This window comes from Gymnoscopelus microlampas (genome assembly GCF_963454915.1).
Source record: "Gymnoscopelus microlampas genome assembly, chromosome: 24".
Taxonomy (NCBI): Eukaryota; Metazoa; Chordata; class Actinopteri; order Myctophiformes; family Myctophidae; genus Gymnoscopelus; species Gymnoscopelus microlampas.
The window spans coordinates 30,142,763-30,162,035 of NC_139961.1; the positions used below are offsets into that span (position 1 = coordinate 30,142,763).

The following is a 19,273-nucleotide window of genomic DNA, read 5'->3' on the forward strand; positions in this document are numbered from 1 at the left end:
CTGCCTGTCCTTGACCCTTTGATGCCCATAAATGGAAATCCCTGAAGTTATCAGTAACTGGCCATATATGGGAATGCCCATAAATGGGCATATGGGGGGATCAGCGGTTCTGGAAAGTCCTTTTGCAGTGGTAAATGTGGGGAGAATGTCTGAAGAGTGCAAACTGACTGTGAAAAATGGACTGAGTAAATAATCAAATGGCAGGTGTGGGGAATTTGCCAAATCAAACTTAGGCTGGGGTTGCCATGGCAATCAATTAGCTTATTTGGGACACGGCCAGAGCATTTTCTGATGGTTCTGGACAACCGCCTATCCAACCAACTCGACGCCGGGCACTGCACTCGCTCGGGTCGGCGGCGATGCACATGCCGAGTTTGAAGTGAGTCGATCAGACAGTTCTCAAGATACCTGGAGTACAGACGTACCTATAAGTACAGAGATTCCTTACATTTATTGTAAGATAAATACTAGGAGATTCAAATGGCATACTGTGTATGTAGGTTATACAGTAGGTGGCCAACCAAGATAAGGCATTTGAAATGTCTTTTTGTATACAACTACCACCCCACCCCACACACACACACATTTAAAAAGTCCAAAAGGCTACATTATGGCCCCAGCTATTTCATAATGTGCTGATGATCCATTGTCAGACATATACTGCCATCTAGTGGCCTACAAGAGGAGTGACATGTTCAGGGAATGTAATGCATTGCAAAAGGGCAGCACATGATGACTGATTGCATCACCACAGAGAAGTAGTATACTGGACTAGTAGTATTGTTACTACAAGTGGATGCCTTCCTCATGCAAGCTTTTTATTTGTAAGCTTTATATGAAGGGTTGTGTGATTAGTCCTAAGTGGATTCTAATACATCATGCTTCATAAAGATGCATATTATGCATGGGGGGGGGGGGGGGGCGTCAAAAGTCTGAAACAACAAAATGTGGAAAACTTTAAAGGGTCTGAAAACTATTCACATGCACGTTTATAATTTCAATATATATGCTTCGGGATAGATATTTATATTTCAGAATAGAAATAAATCTCAACATTTTTCTTGTTTGATGTGTTTTAATAACTTTTGAACTTGTTTTTTTTTTAAACAATTTTAAGCCATGATAAAGGAGCTGAGACTGTGGCAGAAATAATAACATTGAAAGGACTTAACAAAATCCCATGAAAATTTTAAAATAACCATGACATGAAACCATGTCAATTTTAAACATTAAAACCAAGTGTCAGCTTTAAAATAACTTCTCCAACCAATTTGGGCGAACATACAAAACTTAAAAATGCATATTGGCTTTTATATGATGATCTTTTAAATTATTTGAGAATGGGACTTGAAATGCCAGCAATGTGGACATGAACAAAAGAAAACTATATATTTAAAACTTCAAGTGTTCCCCATTTCAGAGAGGTGCACTCTAAACTGACAGTCTCCAAGATTACATCTTTTTCCTTTTCCAAACTTCTTTGTCCAAATAACATTGACTTCAAAACATAAGTTCTTAAAAGCAATCGTCATGTCAACATTTCTTACATTTTCTTTTTTTTTTACATTTTGCTTTAGCTTGCTGCCAAGCACACATCCTCTAAACAAAAGTTGGATTCACTTGTATCCCTTTTGATTTCGAAATTCAAAAACAATTTCAGAACTGGCTGCAACCAGAAGTGTTGCAGTCAAATAAGGTTTTCGGTGTCAAATGAATAAATAACTTTACGTCTTGTGGTGAAATTTTTAAATTAGCATTTTCTTTCCTATCTGCTTTTGTAGCAGAAGTGGTAGTCATTTACAAATGTAGCCCAGCGTACAAAAGTAAAACAAAACTCTGTGGACCCAGAACTTAAGGTCTTCAATATAGCCGGCTTATCAGGTACCCGTTTTTACCTGGGCTCCCAGGATAAATGCTGTTAGGGAGGGTAGAATAGAATTAAATAATAGCAGGTTCAAATCATCACCTCCCATCACCACAAAGGAGGCAGAAACATCTGAACCTGGATCAGTGGGGAGAGGAATTACCTTCATGTCCCCATATCCTACATCTTTCACAAGTACAACGCACTTCAACGGGCGAGGGCCGGTTCACCACTTTTTACGTGGAAAAAACACATTTTTGTTTTTTGCTTTTGTTTAGATTGACATGGGGGAGTGGACAAAGCTCGTACACAAAGACCAGACGTGTAGCATGGAGACGTTCGGCCACAATCGGCCTCATACACGCAAATGCACAAATGCAAACAGGCACACACACACACACACACATACATACATACGCAGGAAGCACGTGAGCTCTTTTAATTGCCGTTGTCTGAGGAGTCGGGCCACGGCTCGGAGCTGCGTCGGCCGAAGGTGGGTCCCCATGTGCTCCAGGGGTTGTAAGTGGGGCTCAGCTTGCCAGCTGAGTCCCGCGCTACCAGCGAGGGGGCGGGACTCCTACCATCCACACAGCCCATCAGGTCGGCCAGGTGGGAGGAGGAGGAGGAAGCCGCAGAGGGTGGCGGCGGGAAAACCGACGCAGAGGGTGGCGGCGGGAAGGCCGTCACAGAGACCGGCGGCGGGAAGGCAGAGGGTGACGATGGGAATGATGTCGTAGAGGGCGATGATGGGAAGGAGGACACCGAGGGCGGTAGGTTGAAGGTGGTTGTGCAGGGTGTAGGTGGGAAGGTGGAAACAGACCCTGGTGGTGGGAAAGAGCTCGCAGAAGGTGGTGATGGGAAGGAGGCGTGCAGCGGGGCAGAGTCCACGCTCGTGGACCAGATGGAGGGGCTGAAGGGAGGACTGGATGACCACAGGCTACTGCTGCCCAGAATGGTCTGGAGGGGGGTTGAGAAGGGGGGAGATGTGGACAACACGGATAACAGTTACGTTTCAATTGAACTGTTACTTAACACTATTCATAATCATAACAAACCCTATATACTTTGTTAGGGTTCTATAACTTGGTCCCCTCCTTTTTTCCCCCTCTACACCAAATCTCTTGGCGATTCTAACATATCCAAAAACTCACGAGTCGCATTGCAAAAATAGCTGATTTAACGCATACCGCCAATCGCGCATTACTGCGATCTAATAAATAGCGAGCTTGTCCGCCAAGATCGCATTAATGCGATCTAGTGATTAATTGGGGTTTAATCTGTTATCTCGCTATTCTGCTTGTTTTTCATTCTAGGTTTCGAGTTCCACTTACTTCACCCACACCTGGATCCGGTTTCATGACTCGGGTTTCGTTTCCGGTTTTCTTTTTTTTTCCCCTGGTCATTTTCGGCCAGAATAGGGAAAGACACGGTTTTTCACACGGTATAGAAAACTAACGGAGAGGTCCACTTCTATAATCTATAGTCTGGGTGACGAACAGTCATCGCCGTCGTGTATCACATCATATTTTTGGCCGATCGGAGAATCTGAGAACACGTCACATCCGGTTTGACGTATTTGAATGTTTGACTGGGTGTGGGGGGGGGGCGAGTGAGTCAGCGAGCTGATCAAGCTGGCTATTTGCTGCTCTCTACTGGCAGATTTGTGGTATGTGTTTAAAACCCAACTCAGACAATTTATTTGAATGAAAAATTACAAAATAAAAAATAAAAAAAACACGCAAATCGCTGGTAGAGGGGTGAGTACATTATGAATAAACTCTGGCAGTCAATGTGTTAACAACACACAACGTGTCGCATCGTGACGTGTAGTTTGGTAAATTGACCATTTAATTAAAGTACAATTCAGGTGGTTACGCCAACTGATCCAACTAAACACCAAATGGTCATGGTAACACAGAGGCTATTCACGAGACATGCACTGTCAACACAGGAAATGACACTGCTCACTGACTGATGACAAAATATGTTTTTTAAATGTCTGTCTTATGGTAGACAAATTGTTTACCAAATGACAAGCACATACAGTAGTGTGTGTGTGTGTGTGTGTGTGTGTGTGTGTGTGTGTGTGTGTGTGTGTCTCTCTCTCTCTCTTACAGTGGCGGTGGTGGTGGTGGTGGTGGACCTGCGAGGCCATGGTTCCAGAGGCTCGCTGGGCCACATGGAGGTGGGGGAGGTAGAGGTGGTTGCGGGGCGAGAACCACGGCCGAACTCAGGCCAACTCTGTCGGGGCTCGGAGCTCCTTGAAGATGTGATTCCACTGAACACTGTGACAGAAGACATTAATAATTAATAGTGAGAGTAAGAATAAGAAGTTAGCTTTACAATGTAAAGCATTGACACATTTAAAAAAGAGCTTGTGCACTCAACTCTATTAACAACATCCACATTGAAACATATTGGGGATTCCCACTATGTTCGTGGATATGCTTCACTGAAAATTCACCGTCTAATGGGGACCACACACACTGTATGATATCAGCAGTCTTAGTACCCTCCGAGACAACATCGTTCGTCAGAAGCATCTTGAGTCATTCAGTGTGAAAGCATAAAGGGCAGCCATCTAAAAGCTACCCCACACTGTTGTACACGATTACCAAGTTCTGGCTGTCAGAAAATGTGGGCCATGTTTGCAGTGTGGCAGGTGCTACCCGTTATACAACAAATACTAACACGTAAAAAATATCATCGTTACAGAATCTGCCAGTTTTACTGAGAAACTTACTGCAAAAAAATTGCAGATTTCATGCGTTAAAGCACAAGAATCAATGACTATCTGCTAGTCTACGCGCAGACAGTTTCATATATTATCTCCCTTAGGAGAATTGCAAACCTGTTTCATCAGGATCGGGTCCAAAATCTCCTTTCTTTTCTACCCTTCCCACTATATTGAAGTAAAGCAATTGGCCCGGCATAATGTACGTCTGTCAATGTGATAAGTAGACTCTACTCATGTAATGAGCGTGGCCAAAATCCTGCAGTCTGCAGTGTCATGTAATTCACGTTATGCCCACTAGATGGTAGTGTAAGCACATCATTGTGCAGGTGCAATGTTCAGTGACAAATCTTACCCCCAGACAGGTTGAAAAGGGGACTTGTCCCGAAGGCTGAGAAGGGGTTGCTCAGACTGGGGCTCCTTCCATTCTCAACAGGGCTGAGTAGTCCAGGACTAAGGAAACTGACGAATTCAGGCAAAAACAAACAAGGTCATTGACGTCACAATATAGATCTATTTCAGCATGTGTTGAGCTGTGAGGACGGCCTTGAACTCACCTGTCTGAACAGTCACTGTCCAGAGGTGACACGTGGCTGAGCCCAGGCCTACACACAGCGGCCCCTCCTCTATTGGAACTGCTGCCCCCTGTGGAACAACAAACAGCAGCAACAACACAGCACACATGGGCACACTTTAACACACTTTATGTACTTGTTACGTTTGACAGTGGGAAAAGTTGAGAAGAATTGGAAGATGATGAGAGGCAGGATTAAGCAGGGTTTGACCAAGAATGTTTTTATATAATATTACTTATTATTTAATTTTAGATCACTGAGAGGCAGAGGGGAGAAAACAGAGGTGGGTTTCGACCACAGATAGGGTTACAAGGGAAACCTGAGTGGGGTTGTGACCATTCACATCACGTCATTAGCTAAAGGTAAACAATGGTGTTTTTTTCCCTGAACACTATAATGAAATGGTGCTGTAAAGCGCAGCAGGAGATAAGGGTTCCTGTAAATAGTTTGGATTGCGTGTTCTTCCAGTTTTGGTTTACGTTCTAGTATACCGAGTTGACAATTCTACAGTCCCACTAAAAGTTCTTTAGAGGTTTATTTAGAGCTGATAAAAGTCCAAGCTAAAGATTGGTGTCTGATGCTAAAGTATACATTTTCCGAGCGTCTGCGTCAATTTCCTCGAGGTAGGACGATAAGGGAATGTTGGTTAAATTGTAGTGATTTCCATTAGGTGATCACAGATCGCTGTACAACAAACAGACTTTGATGCTTGTTTCACCATAAGACAGATCATGTAAACAATGTAGCTTTCAAAAATATACTTTACAAATGTTTGATTTAGGCAGGAAATGCATTCAACGTGTTTATTAGGCCTCAATGACACACCCAATGAATGACTGACCAGGAAAACGGATCCTATCCGCAGGCATGGCACTTACCTGGGCTTTTGTCGTATCCTGCAGCCACAGCAGCAAATGTGGGGTTCCCATTCTGACCGGGAAGTGACACTGACTTGATGAGTTTGCTTTTACTGCCCACAGGAGCTTTAGGCTCCATTTCACTGAAAACAAACCACACAGTAGATGTGATTATGGACGATGACTCGAGAAAACGTTTACACATTTGTCTTGAAAAAGCAATGATTGACATGGATTTTTTTTTATCCATGTTGTCTCACCACAACCTTAGTAGTGGACGAGTAGGACAGATTTAGGAACATCTGGCCTCATATTCCAAAAATAGCCCTCACTCTATCGTCAGTGGTCAGGGAAACTTGGAGGAGCTCCATTTAAAACATACACAGATTTGGACAATCTGCTGAATGACTTCACAAGTCCTAAAATATGTGACCCCTGCAGATGTTTTAATCAAAGGCTTTCAAGGCGCATATCAGTGCTTTTTCAAGTTTTAGCCTACTGACTGCAAATCATGTATATATTACATTACTGCTGACCATTTTACCAAGCATACTGCAGTTTGTATTTTAGTTTTTGGAATAACTACCGGATTTCCACTACATTTTATTCAAATGTGATAAACTCACCTAATAAGAATGATTTGTTTCACCATTAAGAAGCCATGGACATTCAAATTATGTCTGTGAAACTTTCTTTTCTCCATGGACAGACTTTTCAAACCAATCCATGCTTTTAACAGCATTACCACCCATGCTTTTAACAGCATTACCAGCCAACAAGAATGTAATTTTGATCCCCCCCCCCAAAAAAATGTGTCCAAAATACTTTCTGCAAGTTGTTTTTCACATAGTACTGAAATGAATGAAATCCAAAGGCTTCCTGAACTGTAGGCAAATGCATTTTTAAAAAGATGATGGTGTGCTTTGGAAAAGTTTCAGCATGTACTGTATAATATACAATGTGATTTGTAGTCCATGTAGTCTAATGAGCATACAATAAATTATTGTAGTGGGTTTACATTGGGCTATAGCTTGAAGGGCTGCCGGAACCACAGGTGGAGATTCTGGCAGAGCCCGGCGGAGGGGTCCCAATGGGTCTCTTCAGGAAGGGGTCTGCATTTATCGTCTGCATGGAGATCTGCTGCAGGCTGTCCATTAAGCCTGCGGAGAGGGAGAGATGTCAGTGACAAGAGCTGAAGCTGCCATTAAAACAAATACAGTGTATCTTAACCACATGAACCCCATCATCCCTATTCTAGGCACGTCATAATACTGTAGGCAACATTCAGCGACAACAGCAGCTCTACAAGCTCACAGCGCGGCACGGCGCGCTGAGAGCTTGTAGATCGGCTATTTTTGTCGAAGAGATTTGGTGCAGGGTGAAAAAAGGAGGGGGCAAAGTACAGACCCCTGAGGGATTGGGGGTTTAAGCGATTAAAGGTCCTGCCTATTTATTTGTCTCACCATTCATGAAGTCATACATTCATTCATTCAACTTTGTACAGTTTTTACGCACTGTGATAACCTGTCTTTCTTTGAATCCTCAGCTGACCGATTGGTATTCAAAGTGTGACGGCTGCAGCTGCGGGGTTTGACCTATTGATCGACAGTGAACGATGGAGCATTCACTCACCACTGCTGCTTTTGCACAGCGGCACACAGTCCCACTCCGGAGGCGGGGAGATGTTGTTCTCTCCTTCCGATCCGCTGCTGCTACTACTGCTGCGGGGCCCTCCGGCCAGGAACTTGGACAGGGGTGAAGGACGAATGTCGTCCAACTTCCCACGAGGCACTGGGAGATTGGGGCGAGGCAAACAGTCACCAACATTTACTGTTCAGGTTCTGCATGAGAGTCTACTGTGCTGCCAAGATGATAGAACAGCACACGCTGCAACATTATGCATTTTGCAATGCAAATGTTAATTAATCATCCTGTTTTGTTTAGTTTTGTTTCGCATTAATGATCCATTTCATGGAAGTTTGACCAGTGAATATTTCTAACTCGAACGCTAATAACAAGCAGAATGAAACTGGATTTCAGTTAACTACTGTATCTCTCTCCAACCACCCCGGGAGGAGGGGAAGCTCCACTCATCTTCAATAGAAGCGTCATTAAAACATCCACTTGCTGAATGTAAATTCACCAGACAATTACCGGGTGCATTCCGATATAGAGCAGTTTGAGCCAAATCGGACATTACCCAGACTTAAGTCAAGGGTCCTACCCGCATAAAATCCGTTGCATGTCCGATCCTACTGATCCGGAATGTTGCGTTCATACATACAGCCCCTCCGTTTGAACTCTGGAAAACTTCCATAATACAGTGCATGTCTGAAAGTGGCTTTACTCATCCTGAGTATAGGGAAACAATTCCACGACACGTCTGTACTGCATACACAGCTTTTAATTTCTACAAATTATCCAATGAGGCTTTAATGGTATAGACAGTTAGACTGTTTTGTATTTTCTTTCACAGAAACAACACAGCTTCCTGGTTTTCTGTTCAAGTATGGCTTAACAACAAACAAAGAGAGAGAAGAGAGACTGACCTCTTGGTATTGAAGGTAAAACTTTGGTATTTGCTGATGAAGTGCTGGCTAGTGCATTTATAACACTCTTGGAGGAGGTAAACGCTTTTCTCTTGTTCTCCAGTGGGGTGACGTATGGCAGCTCCAGTGAACTGGGGGTAAGAAAAGAAATTAAAGAAGAATTAGTCTAATAACGGTGTGGGGTCCCTGTCCAGTATTTAGCTATTGATAGACAGCTGAATCTCATGAGTAAAATTGAGGCCAACCTTGACATTTGGCTCTTTTCCTTTGTATTGACTGGCTTCTTGTTCTTGGCCTTTATTCTGTGCTCTGTCATTTCTTCTTTGTCCTTTTCCAGTGTGAATGGTCTGCCCTTCTTGTTAGCCAGCTCCTATATGGAGGAAAGAGACCTTATAGAGTGCATGTAAATAGTGCCAAGAACCCCCTACCTCAAACGATGTACCGCAGAACAAACAAGTCAATGTTTATTCTGTGGTAGAGTGTAGAATAAGTCAAAACACTCTAATTAAAGTCTTGAACAGACTTTATACTTTTATCCCTCACATTATACATTTTTATCCCCTAGAGAGGCTGCGTTCTGTATTTATTGATCACTGTAACGAGGGCATTTCCCTCAGCTTGTTCCACCCAGATTTAAATATAAGTCGATGGCCTGATTTCACTGCTAAGAAAACAGGCAGACATTCAAAACAAAGTGCTGCCTTGTGTTCTAACAGCACCGGGCCCAGTGTTACCTCTTTGAGGCTGGCCTCCGTGTCCGTGTAGGAGGCTTCTGTGGTGGTGGAGGAGCTGTCATCATTGTCCTCCCGCTGCACCTCCTCTCCCTGAGCCTTTCCCTTTGGCCTCCCGTCGCCCTCATCCGCCCTCTTTGAGGTTTTGGGCTTGCGTTGTACCTTCCCTTTAGCTCCTGAAGAGGGGATGAAGTTGAATAGTTAAGCTGAATGAGTCCAAATCTGACATCAGTGAAGTTTAATAGTTGAGCTTAACAAGACTAATTCTGACATCAGTCTGAACACATGCTAACACACACACACACACACACACACACACACACACACACACACACACACACACACACACACACACACACACACACACACACACACACACACACACACACACACACAGGTTAGGCTCACTTTAAATAAACAGCTCTGAGACAAAAAAATAACTATGACATAAAGTGTACTGCTAACCAGTACCACCACTTCCTGCAGTACCTTTGCCCTGAGCACTGGAAGCTGACTCCAGCTCTTCGGCTATGATCTCCGGTCTGTCCAGGTCCTTGTCCATGGCCTCCACGAGGCTGGCATACTCCTGCTCCTCCTGCCCAGGGCTACATCCTCTGGCCAGGAGAATCGGACCCTGTTGGCTGGCTGTGGAGCTGGAGCTCTGCTGGGGCTGTTTAGAGGCTGTGGTTCGAGCCTTGCGGTTGGTGATCTGGTTTGGGGATTGGGTGCCTTCGGGGGCTTTGAGCCCCACCTGAGACGAGGAAACCAGGGGTTGGGTTGCGGAGCGGTTATTACCGCCTCCTCTGGAGTTTCTTGCGCTTGACCTAGAGAGAGGTGGAAGATGAGACATTACAAAAATTAGGATGCTTAAAACGCTTAAAACAAAATGCTGGTATGGTCCTTTAAACAGCTCAGGCAAAATACACCAACAACTTAAATATCGTCTCTGTCGGGTGGAAACCTCATATGTCCAAACATTTCCAAATAAGAAAATAGCAAAAATAGCAGATCGATGAGTTTGTAGATCTGCTATTTTTGATACTTTTGTGTGACGCTATAGCGTCATCAAGTAGGGCGCTAATGTACGAAAAAAAGTTAGAATATGGAGATACCGGTAAGAGGTTTCTGCCTGACAGCAACGATATGTACTGTATATATTCTATAATATTGACAGTAAATAAATAAAAGGGAATCCCTGATATTATTTAATCAGCGGAATACTATTTATTTTTTGGGAGATACCAGTTATTCATCCGTAAAAGGGTTGGAACACCTACTGTGCGTTGCTGTTCTGAAGCCGCACTATTTCCCTGAGGTCAAACGGTTTGCCCGTCTCCATGGAGGTGGCGGACGACTCAAAGCACAGGCGCTTCTGGAACAAATCCCAGATACCCAGGGCCTCTAGGTACGCCGTCACCACCACCAGCAAGAACATAGAGCTACAGGAAAGGAAGGGAGGGGAAGGGAGTCAGATAAACTACTATTCCATCCAAAAAACACAAACACCGCCTTGGTGCTTCCATTAAGACCTGAGGCAGATTCTACAAATGCCTTCTAAATCAGTAGTTCTCACACAGATTTTTCAAAAATGTTAAAAAATAGCAGATGTACAAGCTCGCAGCACGGCATGATGTGACGCGCTGTGAGCTTGTATATCTGCTATTTTGGAATAGCCAACGCAAAACTCTAAACTAACAACTACGTTTTAATGGGTTAACGCTGCTATTATTCGCACCACCCAAAAGGTGAAAAAACAACACATTACAGAATAACATTTTCAGTGTTAATATAACTCTGAGCGTGTACAAACGTTAACGTACAGGTCCATTTGGTTACATGTGTACATGCTTTGAGTTACAAATGGATAAATACACATGAGGATTTAACGCTAAACTTGAAAACAAAGGTATGTGTATGTGTGTGTGTGTGTGTGTGTGTGTGTGTGTGTGTGTGTGTGTGTGTGTGTGTGTGTGTGTGTATGTGTGTATGCATGTGTATGTGTATGTGTGTGTGTGTGCGTGTGCGTGTGTGTGTGCAGTGCAGCAATGTACAAACACTCACTTGGTTTAACTTGTGATGTCTTTGCTAACATCCCAAATACCCCTGATGTCGTTTTTGTTGACACCAGTCACAAGGAGGTTCTGATTCTGGAGGTGGGCTGTGTCTTTGATCTATTGAATCCTAACAGACCTTGGGTACAGATGCAGATACTCTGTGCTCATATTTGGAAGCCTGGGCCATGTATATAAGCTGACCGCGAGTGGCCTAACAATCGCTGGCATGACAAAAAGCAAAGCCAAACAACTTGCGAAATATTGCTCTGTTTCAGCTGTAATAGGCAGTTTGTCCGTGTGGAGGAGAAGGTGCCATGTGTATCCTTAGGTGCCATGAACTATCAACCCCGTTATATTTGTTTCCCTGTAAATTCATTGTAATTTGTGGATTCAAATAAAGAATTAAAATGTGTGTGTGTGTGTGTCCTGACCTCATGGTGAGTGAGATGAGGACGTACAACTCCAGCTCCCAGGTGGGTCTGGGGAGGGTGGTGGAGCAGGATGCCAGCATATGGTAAGGCAGCGAGGCGTTGAGGGAGAAGACAAACTGAGAGCCCCCCGCTGTGGTCAACTTCATCTCTCTGATCACCCTGGAGGCCGTGAAGTCCGGTGTGAAGCTGGGGCGGGGGGAGCACACCATCACACATTAACAACCCACAACTCAGAAAACGGATGATTTGCTGAGTGGCGTTCGTGCATACGAGAGGTTATTACTTGGTAGGTTGTGTGTTCACACAACGAGCACAGAAATGTATATATATAAAGAAATATGAAATATATAAACCACTCAAAACATATACTCTGTTTACCGGGTTCCCCTACTTCTCGTGTTGTGAGCTTGTAGATCGACTATTTCCACCGAATGTTCGCCTATTACGACAAGCCCAGAACAGGGATGCTAGGGCTCATGTAAACAACAACAAGAAATTCAACACCAGTCAGTCATAAGCACACTGGCTCTATAAGGACTGATCAAGTTGCCCTGGTTGGCAAGGTGTGGTGTATAAATAAAAATCCCTAAGTACAAACTAACAAGCGTGTTACTTACAGAATGAGCAAGTCTCTTGAGGCATTTGGTTGTAGGGAGAATTCTTGGCAATTGAGCACTTTGAAGCCGTATCCCTCACACGGGCGTCCGTTTATTTCTATGGATAGGATATCTATTTGCAGCTGGCCCGTGTTCTCCATCTTGAACGATCTCCTGAGGGTGAGGTTGGGCTCCCTTGGTTTACTTTCTGAGGACAACAAACAAATCGTCTCACATGTCTCGCTTGCTCAGAGATTGCAACTCGATAATCAAATGACAGGCCTGTATTGGGGGAAATTGTTTGAATGAAGGTTATTACAAGCCAATGTAGTCCACAACTTGATTTCTGTTTTGGTACTGGTTATCCATCCAGTGCAGTGGTTTTCTAACTTTTTGTGCCAAAGTCGAAATCTCAATTTGTCATTTTGACAACGAATGCCTACAGCAAATACCTTAGTTTAACCCTCCTTAACCCAAGAATTCTTTCTTTGAACATCTATTATTACAGTCCGTTTCGACGACAGATCTGGTTTGTTGGAAATGTTTTGATATTCTATTATGTAGTGTATGACAAAAATATTTACATGTGGTGGTTTGTGAGGATCAACCCGTTAAGGCGGAGATACTTACTGTCTGTGCATTCTTTTAGATGAGACTCAACCATCTTAAACCTGAGGAATCCCCCAAGGCCAGGGGACTTGCCTCCCAGTTTTATGCTCTCATAACACCCGCTGCCCTGGACTACCACAAACTCAAGTACCGTCAGGTTGTTCCTGCAACCACACACACACACAAGATAAAAACACAGGAGTTCATGACATCCTGACAACTCAACATTCTGTAGTGACAGTTTTTCTTGTTCACAGGTTTTCTACATGTTTTTAAAAGCCCAAAACAACTACTTTTCAAGCACCTCCAATGTGCGTGCTGAATTTCTCCAGCACCACACAGTTTTAGACACACTATTCTCTGAAGTAATTAAACAGGAATTCTGTACTCTGTCTGTCAACCTTATGTTGACCATTTGCTTTTGTCTGATGAACTTTTAACCCAATAACAGCGTATGCATGTTAGTGCATGTGGATGTGTTTTTGTCACATAAGCAGTGTCTCACGGCCAATGTAAACTGTCTGAGTTGTCTTTGCACCTGTTGGTTGATCCTTAGTTGACCTTAGATTTTATAATGTTTCGTATAATTTTTTATCAGCCTTTATTACAACCTTTTCAGCAACTTAAGCTCTTCTAGGGTCTAGTTCAATTGTATTTTTCTCCTTCTCTTAACCACAAACGGTTTCAAATCCAGGGCCCTGGTAACTGGTTTCCTGCTCTGATGCACCTGCAGTTGGACTAGTTGGCTTAGAGCAGGATGTAGTGGTCTGTGACGTGCACTGCACATGCTGTGTAGGTAGACATCTATAACTTATTTAAACTCTGACTTGCACTGTAATCTTTGCTTCGACTGTCATAAACCTTTATGCTTGATGCGACCTGGAGACATCAGCTGATTATAAAATCTCCCTTACCACCTTGCCCCTTGTCTACGGAATCCCTTGTTTTGGTTATCACAGAGTTAACTCACTGGAGTTCTTACATTTGTATAACAGTCATTTCTGTGCTATGGTATTTGGCGGTACTTTGTGAGAGGACACTTTACTGAAAACCAAGCAATTTCCTGTCTTTAAAAAGAAACACGTTTAAACTTGCAAGCATATTCAAGGATTTCTAGCATCTGTGTGAGGACTGTGTTCATTAACATTAGTGGACATAAATGATTCCATCTGTGACCTATGATGGAAATCCTGCTTCAAGTTACCAAAGACATAGTTGTATAATCAACTACTAAGACCCAAGAAGAGACTATTTGCTCAAAGAACAAAGGCTACATGAGTGCTCTCAGAGTTCAAAAGGTGACAACTCCAGTCCAGATGGCGAAGAGGTGCTCACAGAGTCAATAACTGTTCATAGATGAAAGCTCTTAGGTGAACTCCAAGCACACTCAGGACGAGCAAGGGACTATTGTTACCTGAACATGAGCAGAGAGGTGACCGTGTGGTTGCTGATTGGAGAGAACTTCACTGTCAGGGTTTTGACTTCGTCTGGCTGCAGGGGCAGGTTATAAACATAGGGCATACGTGACCCCTCCACAAAGCCTGCCTTGCTTCTGGGCACAGCACCCTGTACAGGAAGAGAACGCTGATGAAATTGTGCGGTATCGGTGGGACTTCTGCACCTTTGCATAGGCTAATAACACAATGGGCTGACAAAAGGGCAAAAGCCTAGGCCCGTTTAGATAGGGTTGATCTGAACAAAAAGTGTGAATGCGCATGCTGAGAATGAACGTGTGTTTCCTATGTAAGACTATCTCTATTTATGAATCTACACAGACTTGCATGAAATTCTACCACTCTGTTTAACCCATTAAGACCGGGTACGCATCTGTGTCATTTTGGATTTAGCAGATATACAAGCTCATAGTGCGGCACTCGTGCCACCCTATGAGCTTGTAGATCTGCTATTTTTGAAATGTTGAAAGTGTTGATCATAAAGGCAGGTCTCAGTATATATCATTATCAAACTACTGTCCCATACAGCTAAATGCGTCACATAGTTGCGTGCTTTCATAGTGTAATACTGTGCTGTTGAAATGAAAGTAAAAACTCCAGATCTGCCGAGGATGAATGTAATTCAATTCAATCTTTATTTCAGACTCATAGTCCATAAAACAATACATATGACAGTTGCTCATTGCTAAGATAAGATAAGGGTGGGACGTCTTTAGACCAACCTGGTTTCCGACGACTTGAAACTCCAGTGTTCTGGGGCTGAAGTGGGGTAGCCTCTCCAATGGGAACCTGACATGGAACAAGGTAAAGTAAACAGAACAAGCGTAAGGGCCACATACCAGACTTTCATCCGTCTAAAGCAGGCCTCGGCAAGTAAGTTTGGCCTCAGGCCAATATTTTTCTAAACCATTAGATGGCAGGCCAGAAGATAATTAACGGCTAGTTTAAGAAATACAATTTGTGACAGATCACCACCTTATATACAATAATATATAGCTTTGAAAGTTGATAAAAATCTGTGTGGTATAACTGCATACTAATATAACTGTGTATAATAAAAATGTCCAGGTGCAGATAGAAATGCTTGTGTCGTCATTTTGTGCAGGCCACATTTGTCAATGTTGCACATACTGTACAGTAGAAGGACATATGGTTCATTAAAAAGTGAAAAAGAACATTTTATCTGAAGCTCTTTCTTGGTTCAAGGTCTCTTCTTAGATACGGAGAGAAACCAGGTGTTACAAGTGAAACACAAGGGCCCCGTTCTCTGCCAAACACATCACTGGAAAATGTTTCCTTTAAAGTTATGGTAGGGAGGCCCTTACTGTGTAACACATACACTGCTGGAAAGATATTTTTTTTCCGTCTTATCTTCTCCCCAGACAATTCTCAAAGTGTACTGTGGTTCCTGTCACGGCCAACCCCCACACAGTTGGCCCGGGGAGGGTGTAGACTGCCATGTGCCTTCTCAAATACACCAGCAGCTTCTTCAACTGTACGCCATGAGAAGGATCTCGTCCTAATCTCGCTCGTCTTTTCACCGCCACTTACATTTGTCCGAGCTTCGCAGTGACAGAGCAAAGGTTGGGGTAGTGGGCAAGAGGTAGGATCTGAATGTAGAGAGGGCTATCAGCTGGATTCTCCAACACCACCTCAACCTCCTACACAGCACAGAGAAAGAAAAATATATTTCACCAAACTGATTTTTACACAATTTCATTTGTTGCTTCCCCTTCAACCTGTGTTATTGTATTTCCTGTTTTCAATAAATAAAGGACAAATAAAACGTGGAAGTACGGTGTTGAATTCATGAAGTTAACACCAGCTCCATGGTGAGGTGACCTTGACAGATGAAGCCTGACGTGACTCATTAGAACACTCTCAGCATTGTTCAAACTCGTCTCTTCTCAACGGGGGCAGAGTAAAGGCCTATTATTCCCTCAAGGTTCAAGATGGTCAAGGACTACTGTACCTCCCGAGTCCACATTAGCGTACACAGTAGACACCCTCAAGATCAAAGAAAGAGTCTTTGTCTCCATATCGGGTACAGGATAGGTGTATCCAGTCCAATTAAAATGTATTCAAAATACATTTAATCCAATTATACAACATCCGAAATCCCCCTACTATTGCCTTGAAATTGTTGCAAATGTTTCAAATTGCATGGCCTCAGAACTACAAATTGTAAACACGTCTGTTCTCTCAGGTTTCTTCCCACTGCACCTGAAAACTGGCATAATTAATGTATACATATTAAGAACAATCATAGGCCCATATCAAAACCTACCGTTTTTGAGTAAAATCATTGAAACATTTTCAACAACTGAATAACAATCATAACAAGAACCATAATTATGCAGATGACACACACATTTACATAACCAGGGGAGGGGGCTATTATACAATACAAGCAATAAGTAAGTACATTGAACAAATCAATGCATTCACATTGGCGTACTATGACTCCTGAAAGATGAAAAGACTCCTGTACCTTGTGAGCCCACATTAGCATACTATGATTCCTAGATTAAAGATTGTGACTTCTGTTGTGTTCTTGGCTCTGGGTTTCTTATCACATACTACTTTATATAAGGTTCAGTAAGGTACTACAACAATTGGAATCTCATAAGTGGATCAATTGGCGTGGCTCACTTACCGAGGAGCTGTTAACACTCGTGAGGGGGAAGAAGACACCAAGTCTTCCATTATCAGAGGATTTGATAATGGAGGGCCACTTCAGCTGAGCAGACACTCTGGTCTCCACGCTCTTTTGGAGGTCCGCATTGGCCTCGAACGTCGCCTCGGCCCTGGTGAGTGGATGGAAGGACAGACAAATAGGGAAGGAAGGTCTGGGATGAGAATCAGTTAATGAGTGTTGTACCACCCCGCCCCCCCCCCAAACTTCAAGAGGTGTAGTCTGGTGTTTTGCAGCATCTTGCAGAAAAAGAAAAAATAACTCTAGATATTACTATGCAAGCACTAGTCTGTTTTTGTTAGAGCATGTCATACTTCACTACACCTGATGGTTAAACTGGTGTTCTAGCCCTGTATTCCAAAGTATGAACTGAAAGGCTTGTGCTTGTACAGCTTGTACAGTGAAGCAAAGACTGACAAGTTCAAAGAAAATGTTTCAGATTGGATTCTACAACTGACTTTGTTCAGCAACCCCTTCTGACCCCTTTCACCAGACCTGAGATTCAACACTTTCTTGCCACGTTTGGGTTGAGCAAACCATACATGAACCAAAACATAGAAACAGAAAGCACTTTCAGTAGAACTCTGTCAAGACTGTCGGAAAACCATTCCAGGTGACTACCTCATGAAGCTGATGAAGAGAGAATGCAGAGTGTGCACAGCTGTCATCAAAGCAAAAGGTGGCTACTTTGAAGAAGGTGAATATGAAACATTCTAGATTGTTTAACACGTCTGTTTTCTTACTACATAATGCCATGTGTTCTTTCATAGTACTGATGTCTTCAGTATTAATCTACACAATGTAGAAAATAATAAGAATAGTTTGCGTCCAAACTTTTGACAGGTACCATATGAAATACACATTTTAAATTGCATGTTTCCAAATGACCACATATCTCACTCTCCCTGTTGCAAAGTGACAATACATTACATAATAATAATGCAGCACAACAACAAATACATTTTATGTTTATGAATTTATACATACGTATATTGTTGACTTTCGTCCAGCTCTGCCCATCTTTTGCTCAGCGTTTGAAATAAATCCACATCTGTGTCCCACATATCCTCCTGCATGACCATCCCTGGTGGCCGCGCCTCCGCTGTAAACAAGACAGACAAATGGTTAAGCTCTCCGCAGAGCAACAATGGCTTCCAAGTCGAGTACATACATCTATTTTTCATCATTTGCTTAAAACTGTAATGGCTTCAATTACTTCAGACATACCTGTATAGGTGAGATTCCCATGTATATTTTATTTGGTTTTGTTTGCACCTATTATGTGTTCTGATACAATTCCATAGTTTCATTGTGTTTTGTAAATAATTTCAATCACAACAATGTAATTGATTGCAGCAGCCAAATTGTGTCTAGTGATGTGATTGTTTTTTCTTTTGGTATCAATCTTGTTTTACTCAATGTTAAATGCAACTATACAGTATGTATCGATCTATTTTTACACAATGTTAAATGCAACTATATATATCAATCTAGTTTTACTCAATGTTAAATGCAACTATATGTATCAATCTAGTATTATGCAATGTTAAATGCAACTATATGTATCAATCTAGTTTTACTCAATGTTAAATGCAACTATATGCATTTGTTTATATATTATATATATCAAACAGGCAATTCTGTAAACTCTGAAAGTGAGGCTTCTATTTAATCCCAGGATTCCACCTCACCTGCACATCTTACGAGATAAGTACTATATAATAATCATTGTTTAAATTAATATGTTTTAACGTATCTTACATACATGTGCAGAATAACTAAAGAAAATGATATACACACAGTCACACACATTTCATTAATTGTTTTTATTCATGTCAAATACTCACATTTTGGAATAAATGGAACTCCTACATAACAGGAGTCACCGCAGCCAAGGCTGGCGTCAAAATAAATTTTCGCCACCTACAAAAAAGGAAAATAATATTATTTTTCACACTGTGTGGGTGTGTGTATTATATACATATAAACAGTATATACACAGTTATATATCGATTCCTTTTTCTGTATTAGAAACAAGACCATTTCACCTTGGTATGGGTATCCACATGCACGGTGTGTGTCATAGGAGGTGTTAGCAAAACATGGCAGGTTTTTGTGTGCAGG

The 19,273-nt window shown here is 42.5% G+C and overlaps 1 protein-coding gene across 2 annotated transcripts in view; it reads right to left on the reverse strand.

The window, feature by feature from the left end:
- Window positions 1-1,055: 1,055 nt before the first annotated feature.
- Window positions 1,056-19,273, reverse strand: part of LOC311040380 (transmembrane protein 131-like) — a 43,956-nt gene continuing 25,738 nt past the window's right edge. Inside the window, exons 21-41 of one of the 2 annotated variants that reach the window (XM_084050626.1) lie at window positions 18,997-19,072; window positions 18,137-18,251; window positions 17,111-17,261; window positions 16,006-16,115; window positions 15,177-15,243; window positions 14,415-14,566; window positions 13,022-13,164; window positions 12,413-12,599; window positions 11,796-11,981; window positions 10,588-10,749; window positions 9,800-10,134; window positions 9,314-9,486; window positions 8,825-8,949; window positions 8,580-8,710; window positions 7,663-7,821; window positions 7,049-7,190; window positions 6,052-6,173; window positions 5,156-5,243; window positions 4,954-5,060; window positions 3,980-4,149; window positions 1,056-2,821 (exon numbers count right to left, since the gene is read on the reverse strand). In XM_084050626.1, coding sequence (XP_083906752.1) covers window positions 2,303-2,821; window positions 3,980-4,149; window positions 4,954-5,060; window positions 5,156-5,243; window positions 6,052-6,173; window positions 7,049-7,190; window positions 7,663-7,821; window positions 8,580-8,710; window positions 8,825-8,949; window positions 9,314-9,486; window positions 9,800-10,134; window positions 10,588-10,749; window positions 11,796-11,981; window positions 12,413-12,599; window positions 13,022-13,164; window positions 14,415-14,566; window positions 15,177-15,243; window positions 16,006-16,115; window positions 17,111-17,261; window positions 18,137-18,251; window positions 18,997-19,072 — 3,420 coding nt within the window. In that variant the 3' untranslated portion in view covers window positions 1,056-2,302. The remainder of the gene's footprint in view (window positions 2,822-3,979; window positions 4,150-4,953; window positions 5,061-5,155; window positions 5,244-6,051; window positions 6,174-7,048; window positions 7,191-7,662; window positions 7,822-8,579; window positions 8,711-8,824; window positions 8,950-9,313; window positions 9,487-9,799; window positions 10,135-10,587; window positions 10,750-11,795; window positions 11,982-12,412; window positions 12,600-13,021; window positions 13,165-14,414; window positions 14,567-15,176; window positions 15,244-16,005; window positions 16,116-17,110; window positions 17,262-18,136; window positions 18,252-18,996; window positions 19,073-19,273) is intronic. The other variant, XM_084050627.1, reaches the window with a different exon arrangement.